At 49.3% G+C, this 19,927-nt stretch overlaps 1 protein-coding gene across 1 annotated transcript in view; it reads left to right on the top strand.

Annotated features, from left to right (window-relative positions):
* Pax8 (paired box 8) overlaps positions 1–6,965 on the top strand; it is a 54,262-nt gene extending 47,297 nt beyond the window's left edge. Inside the window, exons 10-11 of the mRNA XM_059258800.1 lie at positions 4,739–4,825; positions 6,259–6,965. Of these exons, the coding sequence (XP_059114783.1) occupies positions 4,739–4,825; positions 6,259–6,335 (164 nt within the window). The 3' untranslated portion in view covers positions 6,336–6,965. The remainder of the gene's footprint in view (positions 1–4,738; positions 4,826–6,258) is intronic.
* The last annotated feature ends 12,962 nt before the right edge of the window (positions 6,966–19,927 follow it).

Genomic DNA, 19,927 nt, shown 5'->3' with positions numbered 1-19,927 from the left:
TTTCCAAGCCCTCCACTTCCCCTGCTGTCTGCTTAGAGGAGAAGGAAGCAACGTAAAGCAAGACCTCTCTCTCTCTCTCTCTCTCTCTCTCTCTCTCTCTCTCTCTCTCTCTCTCTCAATTATGAATGATTCTTGGGAGCAGGTCCAGGGGTCCAGGGCAAGGGGTTCCTGGGGCCAGAGTATGACGTGGGAGATAGCTGGAAGACAGGGGAAGGGCTGCTTCTAGGAAGACCTCTCCTAGAGTGGGTGCTGTGAAGAAATACTCTCACACAGAAGCATACATGTACAGTGTGCATGTGTGTGTGACACGTACATGTGCGTCACCACACCCGCCACATAGACTGCAAGTGAATCGCAAAAGGGAAGGGTCTCATCATACACAATGGATGGGTTTCCTGTAAGCTGTGTCCACATTAGTTTTCAGGAAATGCAATGCCATTAAAATGAATCACCTCTTCCTAAGAGCACTCTTGTGCAAATGACTCCTGAAGGAGTGTCTTTCATAGAAAAATAACACCATGTCCGTCTCTTAGCCTATGATCTCTCAGTTGACTGAATAGGGTTTCTTTCCATTAAAGTCACTTAACTCATTAAGAATCTACTGCATACACGTAAGACACACAATAAGGACTTCAAATAAGGCATGTTAGCTACATTCTTTGATAAGTTTTGCAAAGGAATAAGTGGTAATTTATTATACATTTCTGCATACCTGGCCATTTATATGCATAACTTTATTTCTCTTTTATCCTTACAATAAACCTGAGTGGCTGGTAGAACCCAGTTTTATAGCTAGAGAAACCAAGGTCTATAAGAGCCAAATGGTATGCTCAGGGATGATACTAAGTGACTGAGTTGTTCAAACACAGGTCTAGTGATTTAACATCTGTGCCTCTTTCCATTTTCCCACACTGTATCCCATCATGCCATGAATAAAGACACAAGCTATGGGCTGACCCTACAAACAGTTAATGGCTTTCAGATCAGTTAGAAAACAGACCCAGCACATTAGATAGTTGGATTCATCCTGACATCTGTCCATGCTTTCTCCTTTCCTTCCATTTTCTCTTTTCATCCAGCTACCTTCCTTTCTCTCCATCCATCTGCTTGTTCTTATCCATCTATTTTTATATACACACACATCATTCCATGCTTCTTTCTACCCATCAGCCCATCCATCCATCCATCCATCCATCCATCCATCCATCCATCCAATTTTCTTCTTTCTTCCCATGTATCCATACTTTTACCTATCCCCCTTTCCAGCCATCCTCCCAGCATCCATTCTCTCATTACTAATACTTCTATTACCCGCGTATCACTTTTTCAGTTAATAAATGCTAGTGAAGATCTACTGGGCCTGCAGAAATGCATGAAGTGTGTCCCTCTATTTGTGACAATGGACAAGAACAAGCAGAGAGCAAGTCAATGAATGAATAAACATAACATCACATGAAGATAACCATGTAAAGGCAGTAAAATGTGATGATGCCATGAAGAGCCACAGGGAGAGCAGATAACTACTTTAGATTGCATAGACAGGAAGGCCTTTCTGAAAAGATTTTCAAAGTGGTCAGCCAAGTGATAAACTGAGGCTAACCATCCCTAGCCCAAAAGAAGATCAAGTGCAAAGGCCCTGAGGCAGGAAAAGCTAATTTAGCACGACCGTGTACCAAAAGAAGGTGAGCCTGCTGGAGAGTGGCGAGCAGCCAGAGAAGGCCCCGCAGAGTGGGGAGAAATGGGTGGCAGCGGGGCCGTGGTTTAGAACGCTGTTCAGATACTTGAGGAAGTAGATTGTAGACAGAGACAAGTTAGGGCATCATTGATCTAGTTTTTGTAAGAGACAACTAGTTGCTTTAGCTAGGAAAGTAGGCCTGAAGGATAAGAGAGACACAATATGTTTTGATGATAAATAGAACAAAACCTGCCAGCAAGTTGACTACAGAGGTGAGAAACAGAGGCAGCAACCATGGGCTAGGGGCCTCATAGACTGGGGTCGAGAAGCTTCATGAATGGTGGTGGTAAGTCAACACATGGGAAAGCAGGAGAGGCAGTGGTGTGGAGGAAATCAAGGGCTCAGAGGCCCTAACAGTTGAGATGATGAACTAAATACCGAGCTTGATTTCTCAGAAGGCTTTAACGTGAAGCTGGGATTGGTTCTTCCACATAATGTGGAGTTCTGACAAAGAAGGGGCCGGAAGAGAGTAAGTAGGAAAAGTAGGCAAGCTGCAAAGCAATGTGGGTGACTGAGGCAGATTCCAAAGGAAGTGAGGGACTAAGAGGCCGGGGGAGTTGTTGCCATTAAGTGCTCATTGGAATGATCAGCTTTGACTCGAAGGCACTTTGCCTAGATCATCATTGGCCTGATTGGAATCGAATGTGAAGACGAAGGCAGAGACAGAAGCTAGTGGCATCCGATGGAAGAACAAAGGGAACTGGCCTTTCCTAGGCATGGTGACATTTCATCATACGTGTCTATATACAGCAGAAATGCCACACTCCCAAGTGTACTGTCTACCCAGGTGCAGCCTCTATTCCAGCTGCCCAGTGACCGAGGCAAAGAGGCATGCAGAGTGTATATTTAGTAAAGAAATGTCGAGTGAGAGGATGCCTGAATGGGTGATAAAATGAGAGGCAGACACATTGTGTTTCTCAGCTCTCTTCCTTGTCCTTCAGAGACTGCGATGTTCAGCATTTGGGAGGCCAGGGTAAGGGCACAGGATGCCTTGCTGGACAGCCAGAACAGAACTGGCCTCCTCTAAGGGAACGCTGAAACCAGGAAAACTGGAGTACACCAGCAGTGAACAGGCTTAGTTCCCACTGTAGGCTGTAGGAGGGAGCCCTGGCAGAGGATCATGGCAGCCAGGCTTGAGTGCAGGCTCTCACTTAGCACTGTGGTCTTGGGAAAAAGTCTTGAGGCCTTCTGCATAGAAGTTTCTTCATTCCTAAGTAAATAGTCGGATGAGATACTTTCTTAGTTTCTTCTTTCTTCCTCCTTTCCTTGCTTCCTTCTTGTACATGTATTTTCTTCCAGATCTGTGTTTGGGTCTGTCTCTAACCAAAAGAAAGTCCCTGTGTTCTTACCACGAGCCTGCTGCCTGGTGTGGAACCGCTAGACACAAAGTGGTTTCAGCAACCTTCCCCTACCTCAGGCTCTTTCTTCTCTGGCTTCCACTCATACAAATGACCTCTCCTCAATGAGAAAGCAGACCAGCTGGCCACAGCCCAGTCATTAAGATTTATTGCATGACCGATATGAGAATCCACTGAACTTTTAAAAATAATTTATTTATTTCATGTGCATTCATATTTTGCCTGTATGCAGGTCTGTGTGAAGGTGTCAGATCCCCTGGATCTGGAGTTACAGGCAGTTATAAGCTGCCGTGTGGGTGCTGGGAATTGAACCCAGGTCTTCTGGAAGAGCAGTCAGTGCTCTTAACCACTGAGCCATCTCTGCAGCCCATGAACTTTTTTTTAGCACCAGTTTCAGGAGAAAATTAAAAAAAAAGCCAATATTTCTTGATTACGCTTTTATCAAGAACATGATTCTAAGCACTTGATACTCACCACCTCATCTAATCCTCACCCAAATCCCGTGAGGTAGGGACGAGGGTTTGCCCCATTTGATAGGCAAAGACACCAAGGCTCAGAGAGAGAGAGATTAAGTGACAAATCCAAGCCCAGATGTAGAAGGTGGAGATTTGACTTCAGACCAGCCAATTCCAGGGCTGAGGAGTTTCAAACCTTTGTTCCAAAGTCTGAGATGGAGACAAGAAATCCCAGAAGGCACCTTGCTCACAATCACAGATGAGTTTCCAAAAGACTGCAGGAACATTTTTTGATTATTAAATTGGCTAGAATCTGGCTGGATTTGTAACTGAGGTAAATGCTTGAAGGAATTAACTGGAATTTGTGACCAAGAGTTCTAAGGTCAAATTCATGGTCCATCATTGGTCAACAGTGGAAGCTGAGACAGTCTACTGACGCAGGTTCCACTCTGGTTTCCCATTCTATAAATTGGTAGTGTGGGAGGACACTTCACAGGATGGTTGAGAGAGATGAAAGGGACATGGGTCGCCAAAACGTGCTTTGCAAGCTTTAAATTACTGCCCACGATAGGTGTGGTGGCCAGCTCAGCTTCGTTGCTGTTGTGTGAGGGAATTCTTCAGTGAATTCTTTGACAAGAATAATTCTTTTGGGAAAGCCAAGGATCAACTGACAGAATGAGGTGATCTGGCATACCTTGTGTAAATTCATATCCCAAGTTTGCTTAAAGCAGGGGCACAGCTTTCCTGAGAGTTGAATCCCTCTTTGACCATCAGCCCCCTCTGGAAAGTCCCTTCTGTAGAGAGTCCCCGGCAGCTGAAAAAGTAGAATTCGAATCTGGCTCCTAGAGTTGGGCTGTTTCCACACTGCATCAGATTTTCAACGTGTGTGAGTTTCTGTGGATCATAGAGAGTCTCACTTTCTTTGTCTGGAAAGTGGGGATTGTGGCATCTGCCCCCCCCCCCCCCCCCGGGAGGCTCTTGGGAGGGCTGCAGATTATCAAGGAACTGCCCAAAGTGACCCATACTGTGGGACCTCTTCAGTTCTGCTGTCCCTGTTGTGGGTTTACTTGCCCTGTCCAGTGCCATTCATTTCTGGACTCAGCCCTGCCAGCCCTACAGACCTGTATAGACAGTTCCCATGATGGTGGTGTCATGAACCTCACAGGTCTCTTGCCTGTGTGCTCCAACAGGAAGTGAATATTCTGGCAATGCCTACAGCCACACCCCCTACTCCTCCTACAGCGAGGCCTGGCGCTTCCCCAACTCCAGCCTGCTGAGTAAGTTCCTGGGGTTGTCCAGGCCCTCTGGTGGGCAAGGGGAGGGTTGTGGTGGAGAATGAAGCTAGACCAAAGATCTGAGAGGCCTCAGGCTAGATGGAATGTCTAGAGAGGTGGCAGTTGTTTGTCATAGAAGAAATCAGCAGCAGATCACAGTATCTGGTGGGTTTAGGGAAGAGAACAGAAGGCCAAGCATTCCACAGTTTCCATATTTCTCTTTCCACAGTCGTGTCTGTTAAAATTTTGTTTTGCGTAAAATTCAGGAATCAAGTTTTGAAGGGCAAGGGTAGAAAAGGACAAAGTTACACTCAAGCAAAACTCAAGAGTAGCTGGCCCGCCTTCAGTGGTTTACAGTCCTGCCAGGAGACACTATTCAGGAGTTCACTGCACACTGCCAGCTTCTCTCCTTCCTGGGAGTGGAGGCCAAGATACCATCTTGCTCATTAGTCATCTAAATAGGTTGAAAATAGTCATGAGTCACCACCAAAGCTTGGTTCCATCCAGTTCCTTGTATTTGCCTTGAGAACTGAGCAGTATTCAGGGGTGAAATCTGGAAAGTGGGTTTCATCGAGCTTTGAGACTGCTTTTTCACCCATGTCTGGCTCCAATCCCTAAACAGTCTGGGAAGATTCTGAGGGAAATAAATCCACAAAGACCTTACGGAATTCTTCGAGAGCCTTCTTGAGTGGTAGCCCTATCAGTTGTTAGAGTAAATCTGACTCAGAGAGAAACAGTGGTCTTAAGAGTATCCAGTTCATAGACAGCTTGGCAAACTGGCTGGGTCATCCGTTCCCTAAAGTCCCTTCTTTTATTGTCATATCTTACAGTCCCAGAAATGACCCACAGGGGACTTACCTGTACTCTGTTAGCCAGATGTGTTCAACTCCAAGCCAGATGTATTCAACTACAAGCTACCTCTAGTTCAGTTTAGTCAGAAAGGGCAAAGACTATGAGGCTGGTGGGGTTAAGAGGGCCTTCCTGTTGAGCTCTGTGGGAGTCCCTCAAGTCCAGAACCCCTGAGACCAGCCAGGAGTACAATTCTTTTGGGTGTTCAGAAGATGATGATCTGACCCGCCATTATTTAGGCAAGATCAGAGAGCATCCCAGCAACCCCCACTGCGCTCAGATTTTGAGGTGCCACAGATAACTGTTCTCTATTGCCTACTCCTTGAAGCAGCGTGTTGAAGGTCAAAGCAGTCATGAGGGGTAGGGGGCAAGAAGCCATCATTTTTCTGGCTAGAAACTCAAAAGGTGAGGCCAGAGAAGGAGGGAAGGCTGGAGAGGAGTTAATTTTTGATGGTCAGATGGGCGGGGGGGGGGGGGGGGGATAAATGATTAACGAGTGCTGTCTTAAAGGTCAGTAGACGTGGAGGGACGTCATGGTGCAACTTCCCCTCTGACCAGCAATGTTGTTGTTGTTTTAATGTGTCCAGGTTCCCCATATTATTACAGCTCTACAACAAGGCCAAGCGCACCACCCACCTCTGCCACGGCCTTTGACCATCTGTAGTTGTCATGGGGACAGTGAGGACAACCAGGCAACAGGAGGACTTGGCCTGAGACAGGCCCCAGAGAGTCACACAAAGGAATCTTTATTTATTACATGAAAAATAACCACAATTCCAACATTGCGGCTCACTCCCTGTGTGGTCAGTTTAATGAACCATGAAAGTCAGGATGACCTTGGAGAAGGCCAAACTGTCCTCCGAGATTCCTTTTGTGGGGGACAGGAGTTCCAGGAAAAAACAAGAAGCATCCCATTTCAAAAGAGATGGAATTAGAGGAGAAATGTACCCAGGCTGGTACCCACCAAAGGAGAGAAAAGGGGTTCATGAAGAACTTAGAGGGAGACCTGTCTGAGGGTGTACAAGGACCACCTGTGCGATCTTCATCAATACAACTCCAGCAATCATGGACTGTAAGCAAGCCCTTCTGGCCCATCAGTCATAGCCCAGGGCCAATGCTCTACCTATCATTCATCCTAGGAGTGACCATCTTTAGCCTCTACCACCTGCTGGGCAAGTCAACCAGCAACTTTCTGGGGATGTCAACCTACCTTCCCTTTCTTGTTACTGTGAGCCTACAAGCACCCCCTAGCCTCTCAACCAGCGGGTCACCCCTTTGGCAGCAGTGAACCGGTCCCCTGTTCTGGCAGCGAGGCGCTACACAGAGCACAGAGCAAGATATGATGGCTGGGACCATCACATCCTCTTCTCAACAGCCCTGCCAATTTAAGTGTGCTTTCTGCAGCTCCAGCTCACACAGCCACTGAAGAGACCCCAAGACCAGCAGGAAGATTCCCTCTCTGGCTCCTCAGCTCCTTCCCCCAACACCACTTCACTGTAAATACCGTAAATGAAGCTCTGTTTGGGTCAAGTGTCCCTCTTTGCACCCCCCAGACTTTGGCCTCTGAGTGAATTGTTTCCCTACTATGTTGGGCTTTTCTCCTTGTTACTTTTTTCTTTTTTTAAAGACAACCTGCCATTACCACATGACTCAATAAACCATTGCTCTTGGTCTCAGGTTTTGCGGCACCTTGGGGGATGGACTTCCTCTAAGCACAGAATCAAGTGACTGACAAACTCACTTTGAAGATGTAGATTAGAAGGGACATTTTAGATGACCTGGCTTAGCATTCCCTCTTTTCCTTACTAGATATCCAGCCCTGAGTCAATCAATTATTCCAAGTTTTGAGTTGATCTGCTTAAGTAGATGCCAGCATAAAGTACACCTGTGGCACAGTGCCATGCCAGTCCCTGTAGGTGGTCGCTGTTGGTGTTAACTGAAATGCAGAGTGTCAGGGGTGAGTTGGAGAAGATCCACAAGTAACTATAAGCTGAGCCCCACGTAAACAGTGGTTTTGAGCTTCATGGTGCTGAAGGAAATAAGCAAGAAGATGAACTTCTCTTTGGTGCCAGGCACAGTGTTGGGGGCATTGAGGAAGACAAGTTTAGATTAGCCTGATCCCACGTATGAGAAAACTGAGCTTGGAAAGACATGGGATGATGTGGCCAAAGTAAGAAGTTGTAGATTCAACTAGGTATTCTTATCCTAAATCCGGCACTACCACTAAATCCAACCAATATCACAGGGCCCTCTTGAGGAATGCCAGAAGGAATACAAGGAACGGGCAGGGGCTTCCAAGGGTCGATTTTCTTTTGCCCTTCACAGGTATTTGTCCCCTCATTTGGGAGGGGAGCTATCTGGCATCTATGTGAACCTCCCCTCTGCCCCCCTCCCCGTGGGGGACCCAGATGGAATGAGGGCAGGATGCCTGGGAAGACAGCAGGATAGAGTTGGGTGGAAGGGAGGATTCGTTATCCCTCCCAGGGGCTCCATGCTTGTGGGGACAGAAGTAGAAGTTGAGGTTGTTACCTCTTCATGTCTACCCCAAAGGAGGTGCCAGGAACACTCAAGGGACAGGGGTGGGTTGCGCCCCATGTGTCATGAGGGGACACTTCCCGTGACATAGGGGTCTGGAATGAGGCTCAGTTTTCAATAACAGTGGTGTCCTCTCTTTGTAAGCTTGGCAGTGGGAATCTGAAGCCTTTTTCAACCGAAGCTGCTCATGTCTCTGAACCACTGGACTCATGAGCACCCTAAGGCAACCTGCGACTGAGAATCACTTTGAATGAAATCCACGGTGTGCTGTGTGAGCCTACACAGTGATCCTTGCATTCACAAACAAACCTCCTTCAGAGACACTGTGTACCCCTGGCAGTCGCTCTCCTGTCTCAAATGACAGAGGGCTCTGACATATGTCTCATGCAAAACTTAACTTTCCTTTTCTAGCTCAGCCTGGTCACTGCAGGAAAGTCAGTTTAGAGATGTTGGGAGATTACGTGGTACAACCCAACATCAGCAAGTACTCTCCCAGACCTATTCCAATATTCTATCCAAGGTCAAACTAGAGTCCCCTTCGGGGCTCAGAAGACATACTAATTTACATGCTGGGTGAGAGAGACTAGTCAAAGTACCTCCACGCTGGGGTGGTTCTGGGAGAAGTCTGGTTGCAGCATGAGAGGACGCAAAGATGAAAGAGTGTGAAATGGTTCCTGGGGCTGAGCTGAAAGGCCATGTCCACCTTGGGGGTGGGGTGAGGGATAGATGTGTGGGTGACTGCAAGTTGAGAGGATTTGTTCACTCTTCACAGGGAGTTTGGGGTGCTGGTTTCTGTGGGCTATGAAGGAGGGCTAACTGTGTTAGCAGGGTCATTTGGGATGACGTATTTGCCTGGGAGATTACCAAAGCAGTGAGCACTTTCCTCCTCCACTGTATCTGGAACAAGCATTTCCACTGTCCCTGAAAGCAATCTCAGCTTTAAAGACAGCGTTTCTTGTCCGTCACCCACTCCCCACACCACCCCTACTCCCCCACACACCCACACTTCTCCCTGCTTCCCAGTACCCCATCAGGGTGCCAGGTCACCAGGAGCTTGCCACAAGCCCAAGACACTAAAACATAGAATGATTATGTTCCTTGCTCCCGGGAGAATGGGCCCCAGGTACACAGGCAGGGCTGCCATAGACTCTCTGGTCTATGCCCCCCAAGCTCCAAGTCAGGAAGGAGGTTGGGAAAGAGAAACTGGGATTTCCCCCACCAAGGCCAGCCCTAGGCTGTCGTCTGTAAACCCCTCCCCCACCTCCCCTAGGCTGTCATCTGTTAACCCCTTTCCCTGCTACCTTCCCGGGCGTCTCTAGAAGTCTTACCGCAAGTTATTACTAAGAAACGTATTTTCTGCCTACTGTGTGGCAGGCACATACTCCACCTCAAGCTCAAGGAATAGTGCTCAGTGCCCATAGTTCACAAATCCTAAAATAAAGACCTAGAGAGAAGCCACTCACCAAGGTTTCTCCATTCCCATCTGCCCCCATCTTTCTGATGCCTTACTTTCTCCAAATGTATCTTTCCCCAGTGTAAATCAATGTAATTATCCTTTGAGATAATTTCCTTGGGAGTGGGCACAGGAAGAAGGTACTGAAGATCTCCATGTCCACCATCAGTTGGCTTGTGCCTCACCATCAGCCTGTCAGATGGGGGCTGTGGACAACCTTTCTGTCTCCTTGAGCCTTAGAACTTTCGGTATCCACCCGCCTCCCGTACGCTAAGGTCTGTTTTGTCTTATAGAGAGCGTATTCACATCCTCTAATGTTTCTGATTCTGAACGCTGGTCCCATTTTGCACTTGAGGAAACTAAGTGCTGCTTCAACAAGGTCATTAGCTGGTCCACAGAAGACCTGACAGCATGACCGAACCCCTTATTAGAAGCCCAATATTCACTCCTTTTTATGGCCATGGGATTGTGGCATGGCCACGCTTCTGAGAGACCTCACACACCCTTCCCTTCGTGGGGAGGGACAGAGGTTACTGGGCCAGTTATAGCCACTTGGCTGTAGTTCTGGAGCGAAGGCCCAGGAGGCAGCAGAAGGCACTGTGGGATTTGTGGGGCATGGCTGCCTCCAGGCCGGTCTTTGATTCCCTTCTGCCCTTGGCCTCAGGTTCCCTCAGCTACCTACTGGCTCCCTCTTAGGCCTTTAGAATCAGAAAGCATTCCCTCTGTGGGGGAGCGGCTCACTCCTCCATAATTACCTCCTGACATCAGAGCCCAGGCATCTCTGTGATTCTGGGGAAAGGCCCCTCCCCCCCACAAGGGCTTCCTGCCGTTTCTCTCCTCTTTCTCTTTTCCCACCGCATTCCTCTCTTGTCTCTCTTCTGCGGAGCTCCGAGCGGTCATTCCTTTCCTCTCTGTAAAGGACCTTAGCATCTCCAGGGGTGTGGATTCATGCTTGAGAAGAGTTTGGAGGTCCCGTGTAGGCTCAGAAGACGCCAGGAGGCCTTCTTCTGCACCCTCTTCCTGTTCTCATTGCCTCGACTCTCTGGCACCCTCTGCAACACAGACCTTGGGATGGGTACTACTACCTGGATGGCAGGCCCCTGTCCCCGGGGCTCTGGGCTGAGTCACAGCTTGTGTGCACATGCGCCATCCATTACCCTCACTGCGGCAACTCCACTCCCCATGAAGAGTCCAAGCCCCTGGCTTTCCCTGGAGGAGGCAGGCGGCACACGTCTCCCTTTCCTCTGGGCAGCTTCTCCGGGGCAACCTCCTCCTTCTCTTGAGCCACCGGGCCATGAAGCAGCTTCGGGAGATTTGGGGTGCAGGGAGGAGGTCCAGGGTTGGAGGAGCGACAGACAGCTCCTCCACATCTGTGCCCTGTGGCAGTGGGCCAGGCTGGGGAGTGAAGCTCTGCCTGCGGCTCTCCCGGGGAAATGTGATTTCCCTTGAGTGAAGCGGACTGTGCAGCGTGGAAATTGGCTCTTTTCTGAGCGAGCAGCCGCTGTTGCTGCGAAGTCGGGGCGGGCTCAGCCCACAGGAGGCCGTGCTGGCCCCTGGAGTGAGCCGGGAGCAGCCATGTGCTGAGAACTCATTAGGGATAAATCAAACTAGTAACAGCATGAAGCCAACACCCTCCCCCTCATCACACCTCCCTTCCCACCCGCTCCCCTCTCCGAGACCCCCTGCTCCCTCCTTTTCTTCTACAATGTTCTTCTCCCATGGACCTCTCCCCAGAGTCAGGCCACCTTTCCTCAGTTAAGGCACTGTCCTCCCACCCCAGCCAGGGCACCTTCCCACAACCAGCACATCCTCCCACAACCAGGGCGTCCTCCCCAACCAAGGCTCTCCCCACCCAGCCCAGGGACCCTGACTCCCAGCCAAGAGTGCCCTTCCCACAACCCCGCCCTTTTCACATCCTCCCAGTGAGTCCTCTCCTCAGCTAAGACACCTTACCCCCAGTTTCAGGAGCCCAAGCCCAAACACACACACACACACACACACACACACACACACACACCCCTAGTGCTAAAACTCCAAGAACTGTTCTTAAAAGAGAAAGTTGTTCATACAGAAATGCAGCATTTTTGGCTTGTCTTCTAGTTACGTATTTTTTCAGTAGAGGCCAAGATACCAATCGAAAATGACAACCCAGGGGCCCCACTAGGAGCACAGACAGGAAGCTCACATTCCAGACCACCGTATCTTGCCACCACCAAGGTGACTTTGCCTCATCCCTTTCAGCCCCCACTCCAACAGTCTTCCTCCGGATCCAGAACTGAGACTCCCAGCTGTGGGCAGCATTAGTTCTCCTGACTCTTGTGGCCCTGGGGAGATGAGGGGCCCAGAAGACTTGCTGCAGGCAGGAAGACATTGTCCATAAAATGAGTGAGCTGGATCAGAAAAGAAACCTGCTTCTCACCAAGGCAGAACAGAACCAGAAAGGGAACGGGATGGGGTGGGAGGTGTGTGTGTGTGTGTGTGTGTGTGTGTGTGTGTGTGTGTGTGTGTAGGGGGAGCGGGCAGGGAATAGGTCTGGCCTTCTATCTCTGGGAGAGTAAGGAGGCTTCCTAGGGTGTTTACTGCAACAGTGAGACCATTTCCTTCCTGAATTACCCTCTGGCTGATGAGGGGACAGGGTCTGCCCTGTGTGTTGTACCTGGGTGTCATGAGACCCCGTCAGCTCTTGTTTCAAGATGAGGCCCTGGTCTTCATCTAGTCTCTTCTGGCCAAAGGATGTTGCTAGATGAGCACAGACATGGAGTGTAAGCTGTGACTGGCTCCTGGCCCCTCTGGCTGGCAATCTTTCTCAGTTCCTCAGATAACAACTGTGAACCTAGTGACTTCCTTCAGAATGATATTGTCCTTGAACCTCTGATGGGATTACTGTCAAATCTCTGAAGGGTCTCACCTGGCCTTCTTGGGTGAGAAGCCTCTTCTACATTCTTAGATAATTTTCTATCCATTAAGTAAACAGCATATTTCCTTATCTGGGTGCTTGATTTGTTTGTTTGTTTTTTACTTTTTGAGACAGGGAGGGTCTCTGACTTTGAACCTGTTGTGTGCCCCAGGATGACCTTGAATTCTTGATCCTCCCGCCTCCACCTCCTGATTACATGTGTGGTAACATATCTAGTTATCCACATTTGACATGTGGACTTTGGCTGGGTGGCTTCTGGTGCCCCACCCACCCAAACTTGGGCTCTGGCTCAATTTGTGTAACTCTAACCAGACTTCTAAAGGACCCTGGGATGGGGCAGAAGCCAGGGGACACTGACTTGACAGTCACTACAAGGAGGGACTCGAGGCTTCTGCTCTCCACTCATGTTAACTCATCAGTCCGTTCATTCAGAAGTCTTCCCCGAACCACCTGCTCTGGAGCCATTTCCTTTGACAAACACATAAGAAAAAAACAAAACAACAACAACAAGATAAACCAAATAGGAATTATCACTCACACACACACACACCCCAAAAGAAGAAAACTCTTAGTGTTTAGAGATGGGATTTTTACACCTCCGTGGAGCCAGACAGGAAAGTAATGAAAATCATGAGGGAAGATACATATAGAATACAGAGTAGCTGAAAATCTCTCGGGCTGCTCCCAGGCCTCTGGCAAGGCTGGCCCTCTCCTGTAGCTGGCCACCAGGAGCACTGCCTGCAAGACCTCCTCTGTCTGTGACCCAAAGAGGAATCAGGGGATCACCAGGCGAGGAAGACTCACCTTGTCCAGTGCCAGGCTAAGGATGTAGCTTTAGTGGAAGAATGCTCACCCATCACACAGGACTTCCTGGGCTCAATCAATAAAACAACATCGCTGTCCTTTCCTAAATGCCCACCTGGCCATTCCAACGATCTGTTTTGGTCTTGCCTTGGCTCTGGCTCACTGGAAAGGCTGGCACTTGGGCCCTGCACCTCTCAGACTTGTTTCTTTGTTCTTGTACCTGGGAAGGGAAATGGGAGGTGGGCAGTCACAGACTGCAAACAAAACACACCATAGAATGTCCCTTCCTGCATGTCTTTACTGGCACATTGTCCCCCTTCTTCTTCCCTGACCACAGGCCCACATAACTGGAGAGAATACAGAGAGATTATGGGGACCAGTGGGGAGTGGGAGATAAGCTCAGGAAAGGAGAAAAGGTGTGTGTGGTGAGGAGACTATGGAGCTGGAGACAACACCTAGCAGTGAGTTTCCAGACTCCTGGGGATGGTGACAGAGGCCGGGCCTTGAAGGCAAGCCCTACCTCCCTGAGCCTCCCCTCCCCCATGCATCTTATCAGGGCTCTACTTGGAGGGTGGAGGAAGGTTACTTAAAGCCTGGAACACAGAGATTCGGAGAGTTGCAGCCCCCAGATGCCCTGGGTGAGCGAGCAAAGGAGTTAGAGGAGGGGGAGCAGGTGCCTCTCTCAGCAGCCAGCCAGGAGGGGCTAAGTGGGGTGGGGGTGGCCAGACCCAGGCCAAGGCTTAGGACCCATCTGAGCATGTCGCCTGCTAAGGAGGAGTAGAGGCGGGGGGGGGGGGGGGGGGGAGTGGAGGGCGGGGAGGTGAATAAATAATAGGAAATAAAACTTCATGAAGCAGAAAATAAAAGGCAGATTATACAGATGTGGCAATTTGAAGGATCATTGCCTCTGTCCTCTTTTTAACTGCTGCATCTGGAGTTTTGAAGGCAGCTTATCCTCTCCCTCCCTCTGCCAGGTCCCCGCCTGGCTGGAGGCCCCCACAGGGCAAGGCATGTGTAGGGACAGGAACCTCAAACACCTTTGCTGGTGGCGTTTCCTAGGAAATGTGTGGCTGCTCAGCCTTGAGCAAGCTGGCCGGGCCAGTTCAGCGTGTGAGAGGCTAGGTGGGTGTCTTGGGGGAAGGTCGGAGCCAGGTATGGGTGTGGCCTTGTCTGAGAATGGAAAGCAGCATTTGTGAGTTCCGCACGTGCAAGTATGGGGACAGGTGGGGTCGACCGGACTGGCCAGACCTGGATGATCAGAAGCAGGATGAGAATTTGTGGTCAGCACGAGGAAGCAGCCTTTGGCAAAGAGGGAGTTTGCAGGACTGAGACAGAGAGTCTATGCAGCCTCTGTCCTCTTTTCATCTAAATTCATTTGTTAAGCCTTAATTTGACACTGTGCCAGTGCTATATAAACAGACATGGTCTCTGACTTTAAGGAATTTCCAAACTGAGACACACCACACACACACACACACACACACACACACACACACACACACACACACAGGTGCTTTGTTTATTTTGTTTTAAATATTAATGTATTCCCCACCTTGTTTCTGGGAGAATTGGGGACAGCTCACAGGAAATGCATGTAATACATTAGTTAGAGACGTATAAAAAAGCATTGAGACCATAGGAAATAGACCAGGGGTAGGGAAGTGGGCTCTGAGCGGTAGCAGAGCCGGTTTAGACCTCAGTTGTGGGGTGAAAAGGTGACCGTTGTCACATAGTTGGCTCTTATTCAGGGTCCTAGTCTCAGGAGAAGCACTATTTCCGATAGCACTTGGGGCTCTAAAGGAACCTATTTACCTCCCCCCCCCCCCCCCCCCCCCGATAAAAGAGAGCAAGGAAGGGTGAGTCCCTCAAAGACACGGCATCCAATTCAGGCCCAATTCCCCACAGGACTGCCTAGGGCAGCATCCACCTGGGAGAGCCAACATGGACGATCCCAGGCTCTGCCCAGTGGGAGCACAGAGTTTCAGAACACCTTGAGCAAAGGGGGTCTCAATACCCTCTCTCCTGTCCTTCACCACTGGGGCACAGTTCCGGTGAGTTTTGGGGCACAGCTGCAGGAGACAGACAAGGTGGTGGTGGTGGTGGTGGGGTTGTCTCAAGGGAGATCCTAGCAGATGAAATCAGGTTCCGAGCTAGATCCAACCTAAGGTGAGGGTGGTGACTGAATATAGGAAGGAAGAGGGGCTAGGACACGTGGGCAGTACATTCTGCAGACTTCAATGAGGGAGGAATCTCTCCTCTGCCCAACCCCATGTTAGGAAACACAGGGAACTGGGAGGCAAAGAGCCACTGGGTAAAACATGTTTGTGTCCCTAGGTATTGTCTTTCAAAGCCGGGGAAGAACTCTCCCTCCCTAGTATGGGGAGTCAGAAGATAAATCTTGGGCAGATGATACCCAGTCAAATTGGTGTAATAAGTGACATCTGTATAGTACTTGACACTTGCAGAAAGATGTCCTCAGTAGGCGTGTCTTAGAGACAGAACTCCAGGTCTGAAATTCAGATGAAAAATCTGGGCTAAAGGTTCCCTTTAGAGGCTCATCCCTGAAGTTCTTCTGAAAGTCCTAAGGCAGCCAGTGCAGGACCTTGTAGAAAGCTGAGTTTAAAGAAGAGAAAGAAGGACAGCAGAAGTAAATATATATAAAAAAGAAGCATACAAGGAAGATGCCTCAGGGGGGTGCTGGCTGGCCCGGGGAGGAAATGGTTTTGAGATGTTTTGACGCTAGATATCAGACTCAGAAGCAAGGCCCTAGTCTTTGCTCTTGAAAGGCCACATTCCTCTTGGAGCGGAGAGATGAGTACAGGGTAGGGGACACAGAGATGAGTGCAGGGTAGGGGACACAGAGACGAGAGCAAAAGGGAGAAGATAAAGAAAGGGAATAATTTTATTTCAGAGTAACAGTAGGAGACCCAAGGAAAGCTTCCTGGAGCGAGTGCCATGTTGGTTCTAGCTGGCTTTGTCCCATCATGCATTCCTCCTAATCTGTCCTTTCAGAGCTCAGAGATTCTCAGCATCTGGTATCAGCCCCTGTCCTTTAGATGACACTGGCCTCACTTACACCACCAGGATGAAATTGGTTTAAATGATTGACTCAGGTACGGACCCAACACTGCTAGCTCAGACAGACTCATGGGGCTGAGATAGACTCTTCCAGGAAGGAAATAAGTCTCATCTGTCAGATTAACACTGACGGGGCTATGAGGGCTCTCCTGGTACCCCAAGGGTTGTTCCCACATTCTAGGTCAGGATCTGGAGCCCCAGAGGAATAAGAGAGAAACTTCATCTGTGTTCCAAACATGGACACAGATGCTGCTAAAGCCTATTGGAGCCAAAATTTATTACCTGGAACCTCTGGGCAGAGGGAGAGCCAAGTGCAGAGGCCCAGCTCCAAACAAGACAGGACTTAAGCGGAAGCCCTGAGAAGGCCGGTAGGGTTCCTAGTGTGATGCAGGGAGGTTTCATTGCTAATAGTTAACCTGGCAGGCTTTCCTTCCAGGCATTGTCTGAAGTGTTTACATGCGTAATTTCACCCCCTCCTCTGTGAGGTAAGCGGTGTTATTAACCCTGTGTTGTGGAGAAGCAAAGAGAAATATAAGAGGCAGAGTACCTGGCCGATGGCCATACAGCTAAAAACCAAACCAAACCAAAACCAACTCATGCAGTTGGGATTCAACCTGAGGCAGTCTGACTGTAGGACCTCAGTGCAAGCCACACAGATCATGTGGTCTACAGGGTCAACGGTTGCTTGGTGTGAGTTTGGATGAAAGCTGAGAAGACAATGTATTTGATGACTGAAGATTACCAACAGTCTTCATGGGTGTTTCAGAGAGGGCTGGGGCTAGGGAAGGAAGGATAGAAGGAAGGAAGGACAGAAAGAAGGAAGAAAGGACAGAAGGAAGGAAGGAAGGAAGGAAGGAAGGAAGGAAGGAAGGAAGGGAGGAAGAGAGCCAGGTAGAAATGGGACTCAGGCAAGGAAGAAGCAGCTGGTGAGGCCCAGCGATCTTGGGAGTTCATCACAGACAGGAGGAAAACCATTGTCAGCCACAGGAAGCAGCAGAGTCCGATGAAGGCTTTTGATGGCCTTTTCGTCCTGTTGGTGACACTGGAAGGCGTCTGCCAGGTAAGACAATGGGCTAGGTAGAAAGTGGGCCTCCTGAAGGAGGAGAAAAGTCCATGCTGGCCTTGTAATCCCAGCATCCAAGCACCATCCTTTCTTCAGAGGAAAAAGGAGAGCAGGTGAATGAGTGAGCCAGTAAGATGGCAAGACACACTGGCAGCCCAAACAGCTGGAGGCAAAGGTGTTGTTAGGGAGCAATGTAGACAGGGCATTAGGAAGACTGGCCTAGGGTGGATTGGGAAGGCCAGGTTGTTCCAAGACTGCAGACCATTGTCTTTATATTTTATCCTTTTCTTTTATATATATATATTTGGTTTTTTGAGACAGGGTTTCTCTGTGTAGCTTTGCGCCTTTCCTGGAACTCACTTGGTAGCCCAGGCTGGCCTCGAACTCACAGAGATCCGCCTGCCTCTGCCTCCCGAGTGCTGGGATTAAAGGCGTGCACCACCACCGCCTGGCTTCTTTTATATTTTTAAAATTTATATGAAGTAATTTAGATGTACATAAAAGTTGCAAAAATAGGACCATGGTTTGGCCCCCATTGGCCTTACTTATTCACCTGATCTTTGTTTTGGTTCGTTTGAGACAAATGAAGCCCAGGCTAGCCTGGAACTTATTATGTGGTCCAGAAACTTACTATGTAGCTGGCCTGGAGCTCATGGTAATCCTCCTACATCAGCCTCCCAAGTGCTGGGATTACAGGGATGAGCCACCATGCCCGGTTCATCCCTCCGAAAGCAAGCCATGCACCTAGCACTCCCCTGCTTAAACAGTGCACTGCACAAAAGCCACACTTCTCGGCTGTATTCAAGCCCTTCTGATCCAGACTCAGCGCCCCTCGACAGCCCCATTTCCCTTCGCCCTTTTATTCTGACCTTCTACTTTCAACTCCCACACAGCCCCCTTGTCTCTAGTTGTACAAGCCTTAGCCTTTGAGCCCCTAAATGGAGAGGACTCAGGCCTTGGGCCACAGTGATTTTCTTTCTTTTTTTTTTTTTTTTTTAAATTTTCCATGCTGCCTGACAACAAATGAATGTCCCTTACGGAAAGCTGTCAGAGCAGAGACCCAAGGACCAGGAAGAGGTTCCACCAGCATCATCCTGGGCCATACAATAGTTCCAGGACCCCAGGGACTGAGCTACCTTACATGGAAGAAGGGCTGGAGTCCATCATGACCCCGCAGGAGCTGCATTCATCACTAGGAGCTTCTGCCTGTCCCCTTCTTCCTGGAGGAGAAGGCCCACACAGTGCATGGGTGGGAAGCAGGCCTGCACATCCCTGGATTGTGGGCTGGGGTCACTCAGTTCTTATTGTTCCTGGCAATCAGGCACAGCCTGTGGGGAGCCCTTAGCTACATCCAACAAAGCTGCAGAAAGTCTTCCTCTTTGTCTGCAGAAAAATACCAGCACCTCAAGCCTTTGCCTGGGATAGGTTTCCCCAGATAGTGGGAGCCGGGGCTTGCTTGGGCCACTGTAAGTTTGAACACATGGGAGATTCTGGTTAATGAGATGGCCCAAAGCAGACTTCCTTCTTAAGCAGGGACCTTAGCCTAGCACGGACTTGCTCAGTGACTGGGTGGTGTGTGCTTGCCCTCCAGTGGCCACATCTTAGAGTTGCAGCCCAACAATCAACATCTCCAACTCTGCAGACTGTCCAGGTTGACACGCCTAGGGTGGACTGCCAGGCATCACTGACCTGGTGGATCCAGGCAGCCACAGTCTCCCAGCTCCAAAGGAAATGGATGTTCTACATGAGCAAAGGAGTGTTGAAGCGTCACACATGATGTGGACAAACCTTTACTTTTTGTTCTGGTATTAGAAATCAGGATGAATGTTTAATGAGGTCAAAGAACTCACTCGTACCCACTTAGCTTGTAAGTACCAGTCCTGGGCCATGTCATACCTACCCATGCTAAGTGTTCTCCTCAATACAATGAGACAGTTGCACCCTTGTGTGACTGTTAACTTCTGCTAGATCTCAGAGCTGCTTTAGAAGTTTCAAACATGTATGCACATCCACTTGACAGGTCTACTGAGTCAAAGATCTCTGGTCATGAGGCAGGAATAGGAATAGATGCTTCTCCAGAAAATTAACGTTTATCTTGATACTGAGAACTGGGAAGCAATGGGCGCGACTGCTAACGCACGGGGTCAGGGACACTTTGTTTATTTCAGATCCCCTAGTACTGGCCATATAGCACCTGTAAAGTGAAAAAAACTGAGTGGATGGAAAATGTTTCTCAGCTTCATCAGGTTTTAACCGTGTGACTGGGGTACACACATGAACACACAGAACAGTCTATACACATACACAAACATAATATCACGCGCGGGCAAAGGAAGATGCAGCCGCCACACTGCAGTTAGCCCTGGCTACCTGACTCCCCCCTTTCTTACACACTTACACACATGC

Source organism: Peromyscus eremicus, chromosome 4, assembly GCF_949786415.1.
Source record: "Peromyscus eremicus chromosome 4, PerEre_H2_v1, whole genome shotgun sequence".
NCBI classification, from domain to species: Eukaryota; Metazoa; Chordata; class Mammalia; order Rodentia; family Cricetidae; genus Peromyscus; species Peromyscus eremicus.
This window is presented reverse-complemented; position numbering and strand designations above follow the sequence as displayed.